Source organism: Lynx canadensis, chromosome A3 (genome assembly GCF_007474595.2).
Source record: "Lynx canadensis isolate LIC74 chromosome A3, mLynCan4.pri.v2, whole genome shotgun sequence".
Classification (NCBI taxonomy): Eukaryota; Metazoa; Chordata; class Mammalia; order Carnivora; family Felidae; genus Lynx; species Lynx canadensis.
The window spans coordinates 128,230,355-128,250,731 of NC_044305.1; the positions used below are offsets into that span (position 1 = coordinate 128,230,355).

The following is a 20,377-nucleotide window of genomic DNA, read 5'->3' on the forward strand; positions in this document are numbered from 1 at the left end:
CTCGTTTAATTTTGAGGTCAAAAGTTGGATAATTGAAGGTGTGAAAAAGATAAATTTTAACTTCTTAGAATAATTTCATCTTTAAAGACGGCTACAAATATTCACGTAATTTTTTTTTTTTTTCCCCTCTCTATGAAAGCAATGGAAAAATTTTGGCTGCTGTTCAAGATCAGTGTGTGGAGATCAGGTAATTGTTAATATTACTCCTATTCAGAATTTTCCCTTGAGAAAATTTTCCTTCATTTATGGGAACTAAGTTTTTTGAAGGGCTTATTTAAAGGGCTTTTGCTCTTAACTCCCATAATTTTGTGGGTTGGTGTCAAACGGCAACTTCTGCCAATTACAGGACAAAGGATGCTTTGTTAGAGTCACATGGTCTCCTTCCCCAGATCCCTCCCTTCTCCCTTGGGCAGTTTTACTTTTTCAGTAGACCAGGCACATCTTCAGAACTCTGGGAGTCACTCTTGGTTGACTGGTCACTGCTAAATCCACTAAAACAGATGCTCAAGAAGGTATTGAAAAAGTAGGGGCCGCCTTGCTCTATTGGCCTAAAGCTGTACGTGGTGTGAGTCTGCAAGACGAAGAGTACGTATTACTTGAGACCAGTGATATTCTCTGTCCTTTTGAGACATTCGTTGGTATTATATACACATCTGAAAGTCTTCTCTAAGCTGAGCTTTTCATGTACTTTATTTTTAAGTAATATATCAGTTGTGAAAGAAGTAGCAACAACAGAAAGTAACTCAGGAAAACTAGTTAATTTTTTTTTTTTTTTTGGAAATTAGCACTAGCAGACTAAATGTGTTGAACTTCTAAAATTCGAGGCTACTTCTTTCTGCAGGCAAGGCCTGACTCTTGGTTTTCAAAAAATAAGTAAGGAGATCAGATTTTAGGATATCGGTCAAAACTTTTTACCGATACTTCATTATTTTTGATTAAACATAGTATAACGTGCATTCGGTTGTTCCCACCCCGGTGCTAGCTTTTTGTGCAGTTTCTTTCTTTTTCCAGTTATTCAAACAGAACTGGACCCCTCACCTTTTTGGGGAGTGGACAGAAGGCTTGCCCCCATTGGGGCATTGACTTCAGATGGGGAGGCTTCGTTTTGTGATCCCTCTTGAAATCCTCGGATGGAGAGGATTGGCACTAATGACAGGCTTTCAAAACTACATTGTTTGGGGCGCCTGGGTGGCTCAGTCGGTTAAGCACCAGACCTCGGCTCAGGTCATGATCTCATGGTTCGTGGGTTCAAGCCCCACGTGGGGCTCTGTGCTAACAGTTCAGGGCCTGCAGCCCACTTCAGATTCTGTCTGTCTGTCTCTCTCTCTCCCCCTCCCCTGCTTGCACGCGTGTGTGCTCTCTCCCCCTCTCTCTCCCCCTCTCTCTCCCCCTCTCTCTCCCCCTCTCTCTCCCCCTCTCTCTCTCCCCCTCTCTCTCCCCCTCTCTCTCCCCCTCTCTCTCCCCCTCTCTCTCCCCCTCTCTCTCCCCCTCTCTCTCCCCCTCTCTCTCCCTTCCCCACTCCGTCTCCCCACCTCCCTCCCTCCCCCCCCAGAAAGAAACATTAAAAAAAAACTGCATTGTTTAATTTGGCATGGCTTTAAAAAACAGACCCTTCTTTTTTTCACAGCATCAGTGAGCATCTCAAGCTGGCACAGTTTTGAACTTGGCACTGCTGGTAGAAATGGGTTCGCACTTGCTCTTCGTGTGCTTTAGTGACGTGAAATCTGTCTGAGATGTGTACTTGTGGTGTGACTGTACAAAAACAGCGGTTAGTTGTCAAAACCTCCATCTTTCTCCCGTGAAATGAGAGCATCCGTGGAATGATTTTAGGTGTTAGGGTCAGAATGTGCGTGTGGGGATGGGATTGATATTTGGGCCAATGAAGAGGAGTTTGACCCGGGGTCTCTAGAACTTGTTGATAACATTTTTGATGAAAGGAATAAAAAAATCATTTGTTTTTATAAAAGGATTTGCTACTGGATTGGTAGAGTGTAAAATATTTATAAAACTTGTACATACATCCAGCTCTAGGAATTCATTCACGTACGTGGTGATCGAGATGAGGGGCTGAGGGAGGATTTCCAGGCAGCCGAAGTGATGCTCATCGAAATCTTGGTCATCTGGTCTGTAATTTGCAAAAGCTTTTGGTCACATTAGTGTATCTGAGGTCTCTTACGTGGTAGAGCACGAATTCCACCAGGAAGCCTTTCAGGAACATACTTCCTATGGATCCTCCCCTTTACGCTCCTGAAATAACACAGTACTGTACTTTGTGATAAGATAACACCGATGACGTTGGGCACCCTTGCAAGTACTTCACAGGTGTTAATTCATTTCATCCTTGCAGAAGCCCCGTGAGGTAGCTTTTGCTATTTTTCTCCATTTTAGAAATGAGGAAGCTGACACAAATGGTTAAATTTCTTTCTTTTTTTTTTTCAACGTTTATTTATTTTTGGGACAGAGAGAGACAGAGCATCAACAGGGGAGGGGCAGAGAGAGAGGGAGACACAGAATCGGAAACAGGCTCCAGGCTCTGAGCCATCAGCCCAGAGCCCGACGCGGGGCTCGAACTCACAGACCGCGAGATCGTGACCTGGCTGAAGTCGGACGCTTAACCGACTGTGCCACCCAGGCGCCCCGGTTAAATTTCTTTCTTGAGGATTTGAAGTCTGCTGTCCCAGCTTCGGTCTTCCTGCTCTTATCCAAGAATGCATACTACCTTTTGGTCACGTTGTTTAGCCATGTATGCTTGTATTTTTACATGTGGGTTTCCCCTGGTCTAGTTGGCGCCGCTGCTTTGCACAGCCCCAGGGTTGTCCTTTCCTCAAAATTCAGTGTGAATGGGCTCTGGTGTCTGTGAGTCCAGCTACACTGTGTGCCTTGGAAGCAGGCCCTGTCTGTTTTCCCGAGCACTGGATATTTCCTTGAACATAATCGGTGCTTAGTTGGTGTTTGCTGAATAAGTAAGGTGTTTGCGAGTGGGACAGAGGCAGCAGACGCAGGGAGTGCCTCACCGGGTAGAGTCCGCTGACTGCTCAGCCTTGGCAGTCCGTTCCTTCTGCTGAATTAACAGACACACACAGTTTGTAGGGACCTGAAAGGAGAGTCTGAGCGAAGATGTGGAGTCATCATTAAAGAAGAAGGGGTGAGGTAGATCCTCAAAGTAAACCCTGTCAACGGTGGCCGAACCTGAATACTTAAGACCTTTGTTCTTGCTCTTCCACGTGTATTTTGTACTCCGGTGTGAAGAACACGTCCGATGCAAGATTGGCGCAGTCGTGATAGGAGTAGGCCGCTGGAGTTCGGGAAATACTGTTGATTGTATTAGACTATGAGTGATAACTCTAGTGTCTCGGGTCCTTATTCGTTACTTGGAAGCAGTCATAAATAGCAAATGGCAGGGAAAAAGATGGAAAGCTGAAACACATGTTAGTTTTAGTTTAGAGAGAGCCCTGCCTTTTGTAAGATCGGACTAGGGCCGCTGTGTGTGTGTGTGTGTGTGTGTGTGTGTGTGTGTGTGTGTATGGTGAGCGGCAGGTGGCCCCAGTCACTTGCTCTTATCTGGCACACCTAACCAACCTGCTTGTGTGCGGGGCTCACGTGGATGGAAAGTGACTTGTTGTGAATTGCTACTTATTAATCTGTAATTTGGCAGTAAGTAGGTATTATGTGGCTAATGTGTGTTTCCTTTTTTCCTAAATAGTGAAGTAACAATTTCTTATGATTATGGGCTGTTATAAATATGGGAATTAGAAACCATCACAGAACCCAGTAAAAAGCATTAAAATAAGGGACTCTTCTAAAAAAGGCACCCGCCCCCAAATTTGCTTAAGTGAATACATTTGCGAAGTTTTGACAAAACCAAATTTATGTCTCTCTCCTTCACCTTTCTCAGCGAAAGAGCAATTATTATTTGTGATGATCTGTATTAAGGATGAAAGAAATGAACACTGACTTAGGTCTAGTTTGTGCTAATTTATGCATTATGTCTTCTTTAATCCTTCCCTAAGCAATGAAGGTGATATTACCCATCCCATTTTATTGAGAGGAAGATGAAACTCCTATTAACTATTTTGTCCAGGTTACCCAGATAGAGCTGAAATCAGGTCAACTTCACTTCAAAGACCATGTTCTTCTCTCTTCCGTGTGGAGGCTGAATAGTCAATTTCTTGAGGAAGTTTATTAACATATTTATAATTGGCTTTTGTCATAATACGGTATCTTAATAAATAGCTAAAAATATTAGTGTTTAAAATTTGTTTTAAAAGTAATGCTTAGTCACTTTACCAATATTAGAAAATAGTTAAGTATTCAAGAAAGAAGAACTACAAATTACAGTTCAGCTAAATGTTGTATGTTCTTTGGAATTTTTCTGTGTGTGTGTGTGTGTGTGTGTGGGTAATACTTAGTCTAACAGTACTCTGCATTCTATTTGATATGTCTTCTCTTGATAAGTTTTGAAAATTATGAACATCTTTCCATGTCACATATAGTAATTGCGTAATATTTCATTGAGTGCAGTTGGCAAAATCTAATCTTATACTGGGTATATTTTTCTCTTTCATAAATTAGGCTCCATGAATTTCCTTGAGATCTGTGTGTATCTGTAATTATTTCCTAGAGATAACTTCATTATAGAAATTGAGGCAATGGATCAAATGACCGTAGACGTTAAGGTTTTAGATAATTGTTACTAAATTATTTTCTAGATGGTTTACCAACTTTTCATTTTTGAACATATAATAATTAAACTACTTAGGCATATATTTCAAGATCACAGATTTTAAATAGGTCACTGGTAACAAATATGGTCACTTATTAAAGCTATTTGATTTATTAAAAGCAAGACCTTTTTTTTCCCTCTTAAAATGTTTATTTTTGAGAGAGAGCGGGGGAGGGGCAGAGAGCGAGGGAGACAGAGGATACGAAGCTGCACTGCCAGCGCAGAGCCTGATGGGGAGCTCGAACTCACGACCATGAAATCACGACCTGAGCCGAAATCAGAAATCAGATGCTTACCCGACTGAGCCAGCCAGGTGCCCTGATCTTTTTTCTTAAGTGATTTAAACTTTGTAATATGATACAGACCGTGGTTCGTGACCAAAATCAATCTGTGGAGCTTTAAAAAAAACATTGTTTCTTGGATCCCATTCCATATTTGCTGAATCAGAACCTTTGGGGAGGGGGCCAATGTCTCAATTGTATTAAAAGACCATGCTTAATCTCATTCTTGTATTGCTGTATTCTAGGTATAGCTCCATTTCTGGTGAAATAAGGTTGGGAGAAAATGTCGCCAATGAAAGGGTCTTGTTTGAGCACAAATCCATGTCTGAGAGAAGGACTGGTTTAGTGTTGTGCAGACAAGTTGTCTCTTGTATCATTTTTGTGGGGTTTCATAGTACGACAAAATATGTTGTGATGGTGAAACTATTGGCTTAATTTTACGCATATTTTGCAGGTCCGCAAAAGATGATTTTACATCCATTATTGGGAAATGTCAAGGTAAGAGTTTCCAAAATATTTGCAAAATGGAAGTTTCAAAGTTGCAACAGTTAACAGTATTTCTTAAAAGTCAGAATAGATGTTAAATATTAACAAAGATTGTTGTGACTTTATTAAATACTTTTAAAACATCTTAACTGATTTCTCTTACTGTCTTAAAATGTTTTGCTTAGTCCATTTTGGACCATTTTGAAGAGATGTGAAATTGAAGCTGTTTTTAAAATAAAAGTCTGTGCCAGTTTTGGGATAAAGTATTTGTGTCCCTAATCTTTTTTTTTTTTTTTTTTTTTTTGACTTTTTAAAAATTTTAATCTCTGCATTCAGTGTGGGTCTTGAAATCATGACCTCGAGATCCATGAGTCACATGCTGTACTGACTGAACCAGCCAGGCACCTCTAGTCTTTTATTTTGAATTCAATGCAAAAAAAAGTATAAGTCAAGTGTTGGAATTTACTCATTCTTCTGGTGACGTATTCAACACCAATTACTATCCCTTATGTATATGAACCATTTTGCGGGGTACTAGGGATATGATTGTGAGCAAAAAGTCACTGTCCCCTACCTCATGAGGTATATAGACACTCAAAATAGAAGTACAAACTGTGACAAATCTGATGAAGGAAAAATACAGAGCAGAGTGAGAGTTTAACCGGGGCTGTGTGACAAGATGGTTAAGAAAAAGTGACTTTGGAAATCAGCCTGAAGGATGAGTAGAAGAGTAGCCATGGGGCCTGTTTCTTTCTGCAGGAGCAGGAGGAAAAGGCAGAGGGAACCTTACAGGAAGAGAAGAATTAGGAGGACGCTAAATTAGGAGATAAATGCAACCACCATGTATGTTTTACTTGACCTGCAGTTCCATCTGTCTGTCTGACCTTGGGTTAGTTAGTTAGTGTAGTAGTTGTAGGAATGAGAACGATGGTAATCATGGTTGTTGCGATGGTGACAACAAATATGTATAGTGTCCTTACTCTGTGCCAGCCACTGTATTTAGGGTTTCACTTACATTTTCTCATTTAGTTGGAAGGACATGGTGTACATATTTTATCTTAAAGTAACATTAGGGTAAAATAAATCCTCGACAGCGAAAGAAAGCTAGGAGAAGGAAGACATGAATAGTTTTGAAATCTACAAAATACTGGTTCTATCGAGGATTTTCCCCAACGTCCTCAAGGAAATGCTTAAGCTCCTTGTCAGATGCACCCTCAGTAAGTGGCTCAGGGCGAGTTTCCTTCTCATTTTTGCCATTTTTGGCCATGCACATCGGTTCTGAAAATTAAAGATCATATGTTTGGAAAATGTTTTCAGTTTTCATATGAATGGCAATATTCTGTTAGTATGTCAGAATTGCTCTAATAATTTTATAATTCCACACATGCTAGTAGGTAAGGTAGTAATAGAGTTCTTACGGAGTTGTCTTTACAAATAGTATATATTATAACTTAAAAGCAAATGTAACATTGCCTATTTGTTTATATAAACTTATTTCTCCTTCTTATAATCTGTTCTTTGGCTCTGTTCCCTAGATTGTCAATGATACCATTAGCTGTACCAAGCCAGTAATCCTTTTTCCTTCTTTTCTTTTTCTCCTGCTTTTCTCCTCCTTTTTTCTTCTCTGTCTTCTTTGACAAGTATTTATTAAGCTGCTACTGTGTGCCAGACACTCTTCCTGGGTGCTACATGTGAAGTGAGGAGTAAGCCTTAGACGACCTGGATTTAAGGGTTTGTAGTCCATCAGGGGAAGAGACACATAATTCACTGCAGTTGTAGTGAGCGACACAGTGGGGAAGCATTGCCTTAGCTTAATGTCACCAAGCTCTGGGAACCTGTTAAAATATCTCTTGCCTCCATTTCTGCACTTCTGCCATCACAGCCCTAGCACTGGTTTTTAACATTTTCACTCCTTTTTTTTTTTTTTTTTTTAGTAAGTCTCCTGACAAGGTTTTCTTCTGTTTGCCTCTCAACAGATCCACACTTCACACCAGATTCATTGCTCTTAAATGAGAATTCTGTCAGGTTACCCTTCAAATCTGGCTCCCCTGCTTTCTAGAAATGTGACCTTGGATGTTACCGTACCTCTCTGAGCTTCAATTATCTGTAATATGGGCATAATACTATAGATTGGGTTGTGGAAACAATATGAGCTAATATATGTAAAGCTCTTAGCATAATGTCTGATGTATGCTAAGTACTTAGGAGACCTTAAGTGATCGCTTTTGCTACTGCTACCAGTACTGTTAATCTGCCTAAAATCTTTCGTTTGTTCCCCACTGACTGTAGAGTGCAGCTCATTTTTTTCTGACCTTTCAGTCTGTGTGTCCCTTAAGATCTCCTTGCCATACATCCCGTGTTCTAGCACAGATCCTCTTGTGCTTTTCCAGCCCCCTCCCCGCCCCGTGCTTTTCACGCCTTGGTACAGATAGTTCCTTTTGCCTAGAAACTCTCACTTTTATATTTAATTAACGAGTCTTGCATATTTCAGTTCAGGCATCAGCTCTTTTGGGAAACCTCCCTCCCTGCCTGCTTCCTCCTCATTTGTGCATCTTTCTTAATGTTTTCCTTGGGCTTGTTTGAACATGTATCACCATACATAGGCTAATCTGCTTTTTTCCCCTTAGTTGTTGCTATGCTTGTCTGTTTCCCGGTTAGACTGTAAATTCTTTGAAGGCAGGGCTCCCATCTTATTCAGCTTTTTTTTTGTTCCTGGTGCCTAGCATGGTGTCTAACACCATAGTAGGCACACGGTTTTTGACCCTATCAAATGGGTAATGACACTTGAGAACTATTACAATAATGTTTGTAAGTTTGTGTGTGAACCAAGTATATTTGTCTATTTCCTGTGAGTTAGTTTTAGAAGTTCATGACTGTATATATATATAGATTTATAATTTGTATGTAGAGAGAGGGAAGGAGGGAGAGAGAAAGAGAAAGTGAGACTGAGTGAGTGGGGGGTGGGGAGCAGAGGAAGAGGGAGAGAGATTCTTATGCGGGCTCTATGCCTGACATGGGGCTTGATCTCACAACCCTGGGATTGTGACCTGAGCCAGAATAGTCAGTCGGAAGCCTAACTGACTGAGCCATCCAGGTGTCCCCTGCCCCCACCATGCTTTTATTCTTACTGCACACAAATGTGTATACATGCCACAAACAATAAGGGTAGATAAGAGGTCCTGTTTGCTTAGTAACCTGTTGAGAATAATAGAAGGAGAGTGGTGTGTGTGCATTTCTAAAGTTTGGAGTACTAGCATTTTCTGAATTTAGTCTCAGTAATCTTCACCAGCGCTTATTAAAGTAGACCAGACCTGGCTTAAGTAATGCGTAAGGATCAAGATGTTCCCAGAAGGATAATTTAGGGATAGATATTCAATTATGTTTTTCCCAGTGCTGTGCTTCTGTTGGGTGAGGGCTTGGGGGGCCCGTGGTGAGCTGCTGAGAAGCATGTTCAGCATGTTGGAGTGATTCAGACATGCAGGGTCCTTTTGAGCTGTGACATTAGACATCCTCTCTTTTTTTTTTTTTTTTTTTTTTTTTTAATTTTTTTTTTTTCTTCAACGTTTTATTTTTGGGACAGAGAGAGACAGAGCATGAACGGGGGAGGGGCAGAGAGAGAGGGAGACACAGAATCGGAAACAGGCTCCAGGTTCTGAGCCATCAGCCCAGAGCCCGACGCGGGGCTCGAACTCACGGACCGTGAGATCGTGACCGGGCTGAAGTCGGATGCTTAACCGACTGCGCCACCCAGGCGCCCCCATCCACTCTTAACCAGTACGTAAACTGAAAGATCTACAAGTTAACATGAAAATAGGAAGCTTATCCCTCTGTATTTCACACAAATTATAATATTTGTTAGAGGTTTTAGTGCATACAGTTAATGTGGCAGCATGGATGGGATAATAATGCTTTGCGAACTAATGTTTTATTTTGTTGGCTTCCAAATGTATGAATTTATGACCTTAATGCTGCATTAATGGCTTCTTTCCATTTCATATAATTTGAGGTAATGATCATTTGCTTATTATCTGACTCTTCTTTATAGGAATAACTCTCATATGCCAAATGAGATTTCCTGTGTCTGCCTGGAGAAAAGGAACCAGATTGTTGTTAATGCATTTTTGAAACTACATATTGCAGAGTCTGCAAACTAAAATAGGAACTGTTTGGTTCCACTTTGATATTTTTCAATTATTGCTTTATAAAATATATGCCATTTGAGAATGTTTTAAATGTGGGTTGCAACTTGTTTTGGCTCTGTTTGCCAGGCCATAAATACTAGTCTTCTCTTCCTGTCTTGAATAGTGACCTAAATACTACCACAAGGAATTAGACTTTTTTTTTAAATTTTTTTTATTTTTTTTAGAGCTGTACTATGTTAAGAGATTTTTCTCCTATTTCTGATTTTGAGATCCTGTAAACCAGAGCTTCTGGTACCAAGCAGTAGTTCGCCTGTTGTGAGGAGCTGAGGTTCCCTCAGTGCACTGGTGGCCTGGTGGGCCGCATGACAGCCCAGGCCCAGACACCGTCTTTTGTGTTTTTGTATTTCTAGAACCTGGCTCGATATCTTGATATTTTGTAGCTTCCATCACGTTTCTGTTGACATTCTCTGTATACTGCCTATGTTTATGTTTTTCTTTGAATTCCCAACTATGCTATAATAGCTGGTTTGAAGTCCTTGTCTCTCATTCCTCAGTTTGTAGCATTTCTGGGCGTGTTTCTATTGGCTGGGTTTTCCCATGATTGTGTATATTTTCCTGCACTTTGGATTGTACGTTCAACATTATGGAGCTGAGTTAGCGAGCCTTGTTATCATCCCTACTAGAGTATTGAGGTTTGCTCTGGGAAGTAGTTAATCAGCTTAATTTTTTAAGGCTTTTTTTTTTTTTTTTTTTTTTTTTTTTAAAGTCTTCTAACATAGGTTTAGAATAGCTTTTATTTTGGGGTTAGGTTAGTCCTACTTTATGATGGAGTCTTTCTGGGATGTCTTATGAAAGCTCCGAGTGTTCATGAACGTCTCTCCACTCTGATGAGGCGGAACTCAAACATTTCCAAATCCTCTTCCACCTCTGGAAGTCGCTTTTGCCGATAGTCAGTCCCCTTCTCCTTGGCGGTGTGGCCCTGTGGAATGTGTGTGTGTGTGTGTGTGTGTGTGTGTGTGTGTGTGGCCAAAGACCCAGGGCTCATCTCTGCACATTTTTCAATCTCCTTCTCTGCCTGCCTCACTTCCCTCTGGAAAGCTGCCTTGCAGGTGGTTTTCAGCTCTGTAGCTCCCGTGTAGCTCTGTGACTCCATTCTTTATCTGCTCAGTTCCTTGAGATTTGCACCTGCAGCTGGAGGTCTCTCTTCACACAAGGCGGTCTAGAAGGTGCCTAGTCCAGAAGGTGCCTACTGGCTGAAAGCAGCCTCTCCCTGGGGTCACAGTCTTGCACTGCCTGTAGATAACGTCTGAAACGGGTCTTTGACATCTGAAACGGGTCTTTGACATATTCTTCTTTCACGGTGGGAGATCTAGTCTGAAACTAGTTACCCTGTTTATTTTATTACAAAAGCAGTACATACAGGTAACAAATTCAAACAGTGCAGAGGCAGAGAACGTAAAGTTTCTTTTCCATTTGCATTTCTCACGGTGACTTATATTAATGATTTAATATAAAACCTCTGCTTCTGTAAACCTGTACATATATGGATTGACTTTGTCATTAACAAGTCGAGATCCTATTGTGGACTTTGTTCCCAGCTTGCTCTCCCTCTGACTGTATCGATGTCTTTCCTAATCAGTGCGTACAGATGCACTTCAGTCTTTTCAGCGTAGCCACAGTCTTCCCCTGTAAGAATGTGAACTGCATTTTATTCATCTGTTCTCCTCTTGATAGAAATTTACGTTGTTTACAGTGGCTTGTTTCCTTCCTCTTTTTCTTACCCATCTTCTCCCCCATCCCTCTTCACCAGCGCTGGAAAGACATCCTGTTTGTGTCTGGGTGTAGTACTCAAATAGCTACTGCTGTAATTCTTTCCAGAAGGTTCCACCTGTATATACAACTATGAAAAAGGTATGATGGAAGCAGTTTTTTTGCTCTGCTGTTACCTATTTAAGAAGTATTTGTTAGGTTCACTGGCAAAGGATAAATCAGTATCTCATTTTCAATTTGCATTTTTTTTAGTTATTAGGTAGAGCATATGTTAAGTGGCTATTTTTATTTTTTTGTGCATTGCTAGATCATACCCTTTTGCCTATATTACCCTTAGCTTACTTGTTCTTATTGGCTTGATAGTATGAATGTTAATACTTTGTCACATATGTTACAAATATTGTCACCCAATTGATTTCCTTTGAAATTTGTTATGGTGGTGGTGTTTTGTTTTGTTTTTTCTCTTGTGACTACATTTGCTTTTTTTTTTTTTTTTTTTCTTTTCCCTGTATAATTTCAGAGTTTCTCATCATGGTTAGACCTTTCTCATTCTAGGATTGTAAGATTTTTCTCATGTCTTTGCCAGTACTTACTTCATACATTCAAGACTCCAAGTCTTCATAGCCCCACTAGTTTGCTTTTGCTCACTGGTTCTCGATTTAGCAGTCAGAGTGAGTCCGGGAGAGATTGTTCATTCAACCCTTCATTTTGCAAATGACCAAGCGGCACCTTGGTGATCTCCCCAGGGTCACACCCCTTGGTTTTATGGCAGCACTGAGAAGAGAACCCAGTGTTCCTTACCTCGTAATCTTGTCCTGTGTTTCTAATCCGGGCGGCTGAGCACTGGATTAGTGTGTACTCTGTTAGCACTTGAGTGCTGATTGCTACCACCAGTGTGCTAGGCCCTGGTGAGGCAGTTCGGAACAAGATGGACCCAGGCCCAGGCATTTTGGAATTTATAGTTTAAGTGAATAGACAGATGATAAAAAGTAGACAAACATGTGCATAATCGTTTGGGATCAGATATGTGGAGGAAATGAAACCAGTGGACAGTGGCGAATAATGGGGCCTTGGGTTGCTTTAGCCAGGGTGGTCAGAGAACGCATCCTAGGGAAGTGGTACATAAAGTGAGACCTGAAAGATGAAAAGGAGCCAGGAGAGGGCTTAGGGAAAGGGTTCCAGGCTGAGAAAACAGCACAGACAAAAGCGTAAGGTGGGAAAGAACTTGGCACCCAGGCAGGTTGAAGGGACTGCAGCCGGTGCAAGATATGAGCAAGAATGAACAGTCTGACCATGAACGTGGAAGTTGTCAGACTGCTGGTTAACTTGACCAGCAGCCTTTCTGAATACCCTTCAGACAACCCCATTAACACTTAAATCTGGACTGTTTGTTCCTCTCCAAAACCACACAGTCGGCTGGAAGAATCTGTTGATAAAGCCTTTATTTTTACATTGCTATGTGAAATCTTATTTTGTAATGAAAACGTCTTTATCTGGGTCAAAACACATGCGGAGTTTTCTGGAGCTACTGGCTATAACTAGAAGTAATAGTAAAAACAAATCCCCTTTAGATGGAACCTATTTTAGACAGAAACAGAATGTGGTGCATAAATCTGTTTATCCTAGCAAAATGAAATAAGAGGAAAAAACCCGGTTATCACAGGTAAAACAGTAATAATGGAAAAATATTGCTGTGTTTCTTGAGCACATGAATATTTTTCAGGGCATTAAAGTGTCCTCTTGCTGGTGTTTATGTGGCATCTGTGTGTATGTGGGTCTTGCATTGTGTTGTTTATCATTTTGTGCCTGTGTTTACTTCCAAGTTCGGATTTTTTTTAGCTTTATAAAGACAGAGAACTGATATTTTTCTTCATTTTATTATCATTAAAAAAGTTGCTTTTCTAGAGTGTATGTAGTATTTTGTTAGTCTTTAATAAATCCACTAGACCCTCCTGTATTCAAAGACCCCCTTGGATTGTTTTTTTTTTTTTTTGGTATGCTTTTTACCTGTTGATAAATAGAGAAACTCCTTGATGTCTGGTACACTTTCCTCATATAAAGAACATATATTATGGGTATTACAGAGATAAGAGGGAAGTCTGAATTCTGTGTTATCTCTTTTAGGTGGAAAGAAGTCTTCAGTTATGTGATTCATGTTTAATTGGTAGTCCTTGAAGGATGCTAAACTCTTACTGTTACCTTGTCCTGTTAATACAGACTTCTCTGAAAGACGTAGTCTTCACTTACTAGTGAAGATTAGAAAGTGAAACTAATCACTTTCTGTTCCAGGTCCCAGGATGGCAGTGTTGAGTAGGACACTGTCTGTGATTTCATGGAGTTCAGAAACTGGTGGGGGCATCAGTCACGGAAACAACGTAATACGATGCGATCAATGCTATGGGGGAGTTTTGTACAGCATATCTGGGGCACAAAGAGGAGAGCAGTCAGTTTGGGAGAATGTCCAGGAAGGAGGAGGTAGCCACTTGTTAACACAGGTGGCTGTAACAAAAGAGAACCATTTGAGGAGTACTAAAGAAGAACATTCTGGGGCGCCTGGGTGGCTCAGTCGGTTAAGCGGCCGACTTCAGCTCAGGTCATGATCTCATGGTCCGTGAGTTCGAGCCCCACGTCGGGCTCTGTGCTGACAGCTTGGAGCCTGGAGCCTGCTTCCGATTCTGCGTCTCCCTCTCTCTGTCTGCCCCTCCCCTGTTCACTCTCTCTGTCTCAAAAATAAATAAATGTTTAAAAAAAAATTAAAAAAGAACCTTCTGGGTAGAGGTAGCAATGTGTACAAAAGGCTGAGACTCGAGTGCGCGTGGTTTGCTTTTTTGCCAGTTGTGTTGTTGGCTCGTCGGATATGTGGAGGTGGTAGTGGTAGGAGGGGACACTGGAAGGCTGTGATGGGGCTATTTGTATGGGGCCGTTGGTGCATGTGGAGGAGTTTGGACTTCATTCTGTTGGACATGGAGAACCATGCAGCTGCAGGGTGGGATCTGTTCCCCTTAGAAAGATCTCTTTGGAGAGTATTGAGGAACTATTGGGGAGAAAATGGAAGGGAGGAGACCACTTGGGGGGGGGGGCTGTTGTGAGCGTCTCCGCAAGAGACAGGGAAGCCTTAACTGGGCGACTCTGTTAGGGGAGTAGAGAGAAGCCAGTGCATCTCGGAAGCCTTTCTGAGGCCGTCCTGAGGCCCTGTCCAAACTCCGACCGAGAGGCGGTGAGTGTGTGGTGGCGAAGTGTTCACTGTTTGGGAAGGCAGGACACGTAGGTCCAGGGCTTTCTTTGCTCTTGACTCGCTGTGTCACCTTGTCAGTCCCCTAATCATCTGGAGTCCCTGCTGGTAAAGGAAAAGGCAGTGGCCCTGTCTCTTCAGTGCTGGCATTCTAATGAGGGACAACTGAAGCCCACAAAACATCAAAAGCCTCAAACAAAGCTAACAGAGTCGAGAGTTTCACTGTCCCTTTTCTTGTTTGTTTTTTTGTAGCCGACAGCTTTTTTTCTTCATTGTTGTACTGAAAAATTCAGAACAGAAAAAGTAGAGGTGTTAGATTGTTAAGATTGGTTATTAAAATATTATAATCGCATGACTGATCCAGGATAGTACTTGATTTACCTAATATCTGTGTCTGTGTATTACACATGCATGTGTATATTTCTTCTGCAGAATACTGCGTTGTATTTCCTTGGTATCTGTATTTGGTATGTTTAGAAGATTTCAGGTGAAGTTTTCATTTTTTGCTGTTAGAGATGCGGAACTCACTGGATTGGAATTATTTTCTGCCCACTCTCTCTGCTTTTGATCCGTTTTAACTTCGCGAGTGTTTTGAGGTGCGCTGTTCCCAGGCCTTTGCCACACCAGGGCATGCTCAGCCTTCACTAGACCACTGGGGTCACAGTCTTTCCTTCGGGAGTAAGCGGGGCAGAGCTGGCTCTGGTTCGTATGTCCCACTCTTACTTGAAGTGGCTTTCTGGGAACTGTTCTCTTCGATTGAACTGAAGCATTAGAAATCCTTGGGAGAGGATGTAATAGAGTTGAATAATTTACATTTATAGTTACTGCAACTAAACTATCTGTATAACACATTGTTTTTGTTTTTTTTTTTTTTTAATTTTTTTTTTTTTTCAACGTTTATTTATTTTTTTTGGGACAGAGAGAGACAGAGCATGAACGGGGGAGGGGCAGAGAGAGAGAGAGAGACACAGAATCGGAAACAGGCTCCAGGCTCTGAGCCATCAGCCCAGAGCCTGACGCGGGGCTCGAACTCACGGACCGCGAGATCGTGACCTGGCTGAAGTCGGACGCTTAACCGACTGCGCCACCCAGGCGCCCCTATAACACATTGTTAAAACCACTTCTTTTCCTTTCATTATAGTTCCAAAAGACCCAAAACCCCAGTGGAGACGTGTAGCATGGAGTTACGATTGTACCCTGCTGGCCTACGCTGAAAGTACGGGAACCGTGAGGGTGTTTGATCTCATGGGAAGCGAACTCTTTGTTATTACCCCGGTATGTATCTAACCGGAAGCTCATTACATGAAAGGCATTCAAACAAGTATGTGAAGGTGCTTGAATGAATGTGAAAGAGGGCAAATAGAAATGTAAGTCTGAGTAAGTTGTGAACTTAAGATATTCAGAATCTAGTAGGTAGGTATCTGTACATGAAATATTTTTCCTTTGTATCTTGTAGTGCGGTGTTCAGAGGTAATCCATTGGCATCAAAACATGGTGGGAAGTGGGGCGCCTCGGTGGCTCAGTCGGTTGAGTGTCTGACTCTTGGTTTTGACGGGGGTTCAAGCCCCACATTGGGCTCTGTGCTGATGGTGTGAAGGCTGCTGGGGATTCTCTGTCTCCCTTCTCTCTGCCCCTCTCCTGCTCATGTTATCTCTCTCTCAAAATAAGTACATTAAAAAAAAAACAAAACCTTAAAACAACAACAACAACAACCACCCCCCCCCAAAAAACCATGGTGGGAAGTAAATGCTAAACAGAGTAAAAGCTGTTGAGAAGTTCCAGGGGGGAAGAGCAGTCAATGGGCTGCTGCAATAGGGAACAGCTTTCAGAGGAACTGCGTCTGTCATCCTAAAAGGATAGAAATTGAAAGGGAGAGTGAAGAAATGACTGGTAGTAATAACTTGTATTTGTGTAGTGCTCTATACTTTATTAATGAGTTTGACATATATTCTCATTTAATGTTCACAAGAATGCTTCGAGTAGATTGGACAGATATTATCTGCGCTTTACAGTTTGGAAAACTAAAATTGAATTGGGGGGGGGGGGGGGGGGGGGGGCCCAGGCTGTTGCCATGGCAATCCAGCTCCTAAGTGAAACAATTTCAGGGACCCAGCACTTTTCACTTTGTGTGCTTCTTCCTTGAATGACCCAAGATACAGAGACAGGTACAACAGCATTTCTAACTCTGGCTGCATCTTAGAATTGCCTGGAAAGCTTTATAAGGAAAAGAAAAACAAAAAATTACTTGATTTTCTAGACTCGACCCATAAAAATTCTGATTTAATTGATGGGAGTGGGTTCTGGGAATTAATATTGTTTATAGGTTTTTTTTTTTTTTTTTAATTTTTTAATGTTTATTTTTGAGAGCACGAGTGAGCGGGGGAGGGTGTGGGTGAGGGAGACACAGAATTCAAAGCAGGCTCCAGGCTCTGAGCTGTAGCACAGAGCTTGATGGTGGAACTCACAGTGAGATCATGACCTGAGCTGGAGTCAGACGCTCAACTGACTGAGCCACCCAGGCGCCCCTGTTTATAGGTTTTTCAGCTGATTCTAATGAGAAGCTGGGGATAAGAACTTATGATATAGAGAATGGTTTTTGTTCAGAAATAATGAGTGGAAAAACTTGAAAAAATGTGTTAGGCTCCTATTATGGAAGTCCTGGGGAATCAAACTAGGAAGTTTGGATCCCTGTTTCCTGGACTAAGCACTATCTGATAGAAAAGTCATGTGAACTTTATATATGATCGCATGTGTGATTTTAACTCTTCTAGTAGCTGCATTAAGAGTAAAAGAAAGCAGGTGAAATTTATTTAATATTTAATCCTGTATATCACAAATATTATTTCAGCATGTAATCCATGTAAAGAGTATTAACGAGATACTTTCTTTGATACCAAGGCTTTGAAATTTCATGTTTACTTTTGTAGCCGATCTCAGTTAGGACTAGCCATGTATGAGTGTTCAGCAGCCACATGTGGTCACAGTCTTGGTGGTTCTAGACAGGAGTCATTCAGGGTGATAAACTTTATTATGTGTGCTTCCTAGGGTGCACGTGCCTTCAAATCCTTAGCAATATAGCCTGATATTTAGTTAATGGAAAAAGGTTGCCATTGAATGAGTGTTTTAAGTGCCTTTTCCTTTTACTTGTCGATGGGGCAAATGGGAATTAAGTGAGGCTTTTTTCTTGAAGCATTGTTTCCTGCAGGCAATGCAAATCAACATTTGGAAGGTGATATCTGAGTTCTGTATCTCAGAGTTATTTAAAAAAAAAAATTTTTTTTTAATGTTTATTTCTGAGACAGAGAGAGACAGAGCATGAGTGGGGGAGGGGCAGAGAGAGAGGGAGACACAGAATCTGAAGTATCTTAGAGTTCTTTGAAGTTGAATTGTGGCATTGCTCCCCTCCCCCCCCATACACACAATAGAAGTACAGTCTGAACAGAAATTCACGAATCTAGGAGAATCTCTCATCCAAAGAGGATTGTGTGCTTCTAGCCTTTGATTGGGAGGGCAGGTCTAGAGTTGTGTGTCTGGTTCTAGGCACTCTGATTTGCATGATTCTTTAGTATACAGATCAGTTCTGGGGCTGTCTTAATGTGCCCCTGGCAGGGCCAATGTCTGGGACGTCTTCCAATTGCACACATGTTAACTTCTGTGTGGTATCTTTTTAGTGACTTAATTTACCTCTTTTCTGCAGGCATCCAGTTTAGCAGGTGATTTGAGCTGTGCCATTGCTGGGTTGATATTTTTAGAATATAAAGCCAGTGCACAGTGGTCTGCAGAACTCCTGGTCATCAATTACCGAGGAGAACTTAAAAGTTACCTTGTAAGGTAAAAATATACTTTATTTGGGAACTCCGGTTTGACATAATGTTTATTTCTCTGGCTTAGTGTCAGCTTTTGTTTTGTTTTTTTTTCTTTCAGCATTTTACTGTGAAAAATTGCAAATATAATAGGAAGGTTGAAACAATTGTATAGTGAATATTCATATACATTCACTTAAATTCTAGAATGAGGATTTTATTACACTTGCTATATCACATTTCTGTCCATCCCTCTATTTAGCCATTTAATCAGTGTTCTTTGTTAATTAATTTCAGAGTTAATACTTAAATACCTCCACATCGTGTCATTAATTAAAGTTCAATATTTGCTTATAGTTTTCTCTTTTGAAGTAAAATTTGCAGATGAAATGAAATGCACAGATCTTAAGTGTACCAGCCAATGAATTATGATAAATGCATGTGCTTGTGCAATTCAAACCTCCATTAAGATGCAGAACATTACCATCATGCTAGAAAGTTCCCTCATGCTCTTGCCCAGTGAATCCGTTTACACCCACCCTTAGAGCAACTGCTGTTTTTTTATTCTTCTTCTAGATAAGTTTTTCCTGTTCTGGTAATTCACATTAATGGACTCATAGTATGCACCCTTCTGTCTAAGGCTTCCTTCTTTTAGCATATTTTGAGATTTATTTGCATTTTTTCATGTATCCGTTTATTCCATTTTATTATAATACATTGTGTTTCATTGTATGAATATTTCATGTGTCTTAGTTTGATTTGTTACAACCGAGTTCCATAACTGGGTGACTTATCAACAACAGAAATTTACTGCTGACACTTCCTGAGGGTGGAATTCTATTCTAGGTACCAGCATGGTTGGGCTGTGGTCTTTTGGCTTGCAGACCGCTGTTTGCATGTGGTGGGAATAGAGCTAGCTAGCTCTCTGGCCTCTTGGAAGAAGAGTGATTCCTTTTGTGAGGGTGTTATCCTCATGACCTAATTAATTCCCAAACACCCCACTTCCAAATACCATCATATTGGCGTGAGAGTCTTAACTTACGAATGTTCCGGGGGATGCAGACATTCAATCTGTGGTGGGCAGGGGTGTCCACAGACGTTCAGACCATAACATTCACGATTTGTGTGTTCGCTCTTCTTTTGATGGAATTCTGATTTCCAGTTTTGGGCTACAGTGAATAAAGCTGTTGTGACCATTCTTATTTAACTATTTGTGGATATACATTGTCATTTCTCTTTGGTCACTATCTTTGAGCAGAACTGTTGAGTCATAGGGTAGATATAGTTTATTTTTGTAAGAAACTTCTAGACCTTTTTCCAGAGTTTTTGTATCACTCATATTCCCACAAATAATGTATCTGAGTTCTGGTTGTTTTACATCCTCAGGTGTATTTGGTGGTGTCTTATTTATTTATTTATTTGTTTATTTATTATTTTTTATTAAAAAAAATTTTTTTTTAAATGTTTATGCATTTTTGAGAGACAGAGACAGAGCATGAGCGGGGAAGGGGCAGAGAGAGAGGGAGACACTGAATCCGAAGCAGGCTCCAGGCTCTGAGCTGTCAGCACAGAGCCCGACGCGGGGCTTAAATTCACAAATTGTGAGATCATGACCTGAGCCGAAGTCGGACGCTCAACCGACCGAGCCACCCAGGCGCCCCTGGTGGTGTTTGTCTTTTAAGTGTAGACATTTCAGTGGGTATTTTTTGGTCTCTCACTGTGCCTTACTGGTATTTATTTCTTATTTACCTTCTTAAATTTAGTGTTGGAACAAATCAGAGCTATCAAGAGAGTCACTGTTTCAGCTTCAGTAGTCATTACCCTCACGGAATCAACACAGCTATTTACCATCCTGGTCACAGGTAAGTAACCATTTCTTCTCTTATATGGTAGAGTATTAGGTGGATGTAGACGTCTTGGCACTGTTTCAGAGAGGAGAA

General features: G+C 41.1%; 1 protein-coding gene across 2 annotated transcripts in view; it reads left to right on the plus strand.

Annotated features, from left to right (window-relative positions):
* NBAS (NBAS subunit of NRZ tethering complex) overlaps nucleotides 1–20,377 on the plus strand; it is a 333,519-nt gene that overhangs the window by 7,962 nt on the left and 305,180 nt on the right. For both annotated transcript variants that reach the window (XM_030311617.1, XM_030311618.1), the window contains exons 5-9: nucleotides 140–187; nucleotides 5,459–5,502; nucleotides 15,776–15,909; nucleotides 18,332–18,465; nucleotides 20,201–20,299. In XM_030311617.1, coding sequence (XP_030167477.1) covers nucleotides 140–187; nucleotides 5,459–5,502; nucleotides 15,776–15,909; nucleotides 18,332–18,465; nucleotides 20,201–20,299 — 459 coding nt within the window. The remainder of the gene's footprint in view (nucleotides 1–139; nucleotides 188–5,458; nucleotides 5,503–15,775; nucleotides 15,910–18,331; nucleotides 18,466–20,200; nucleotides 20,300–20,377) is intronic.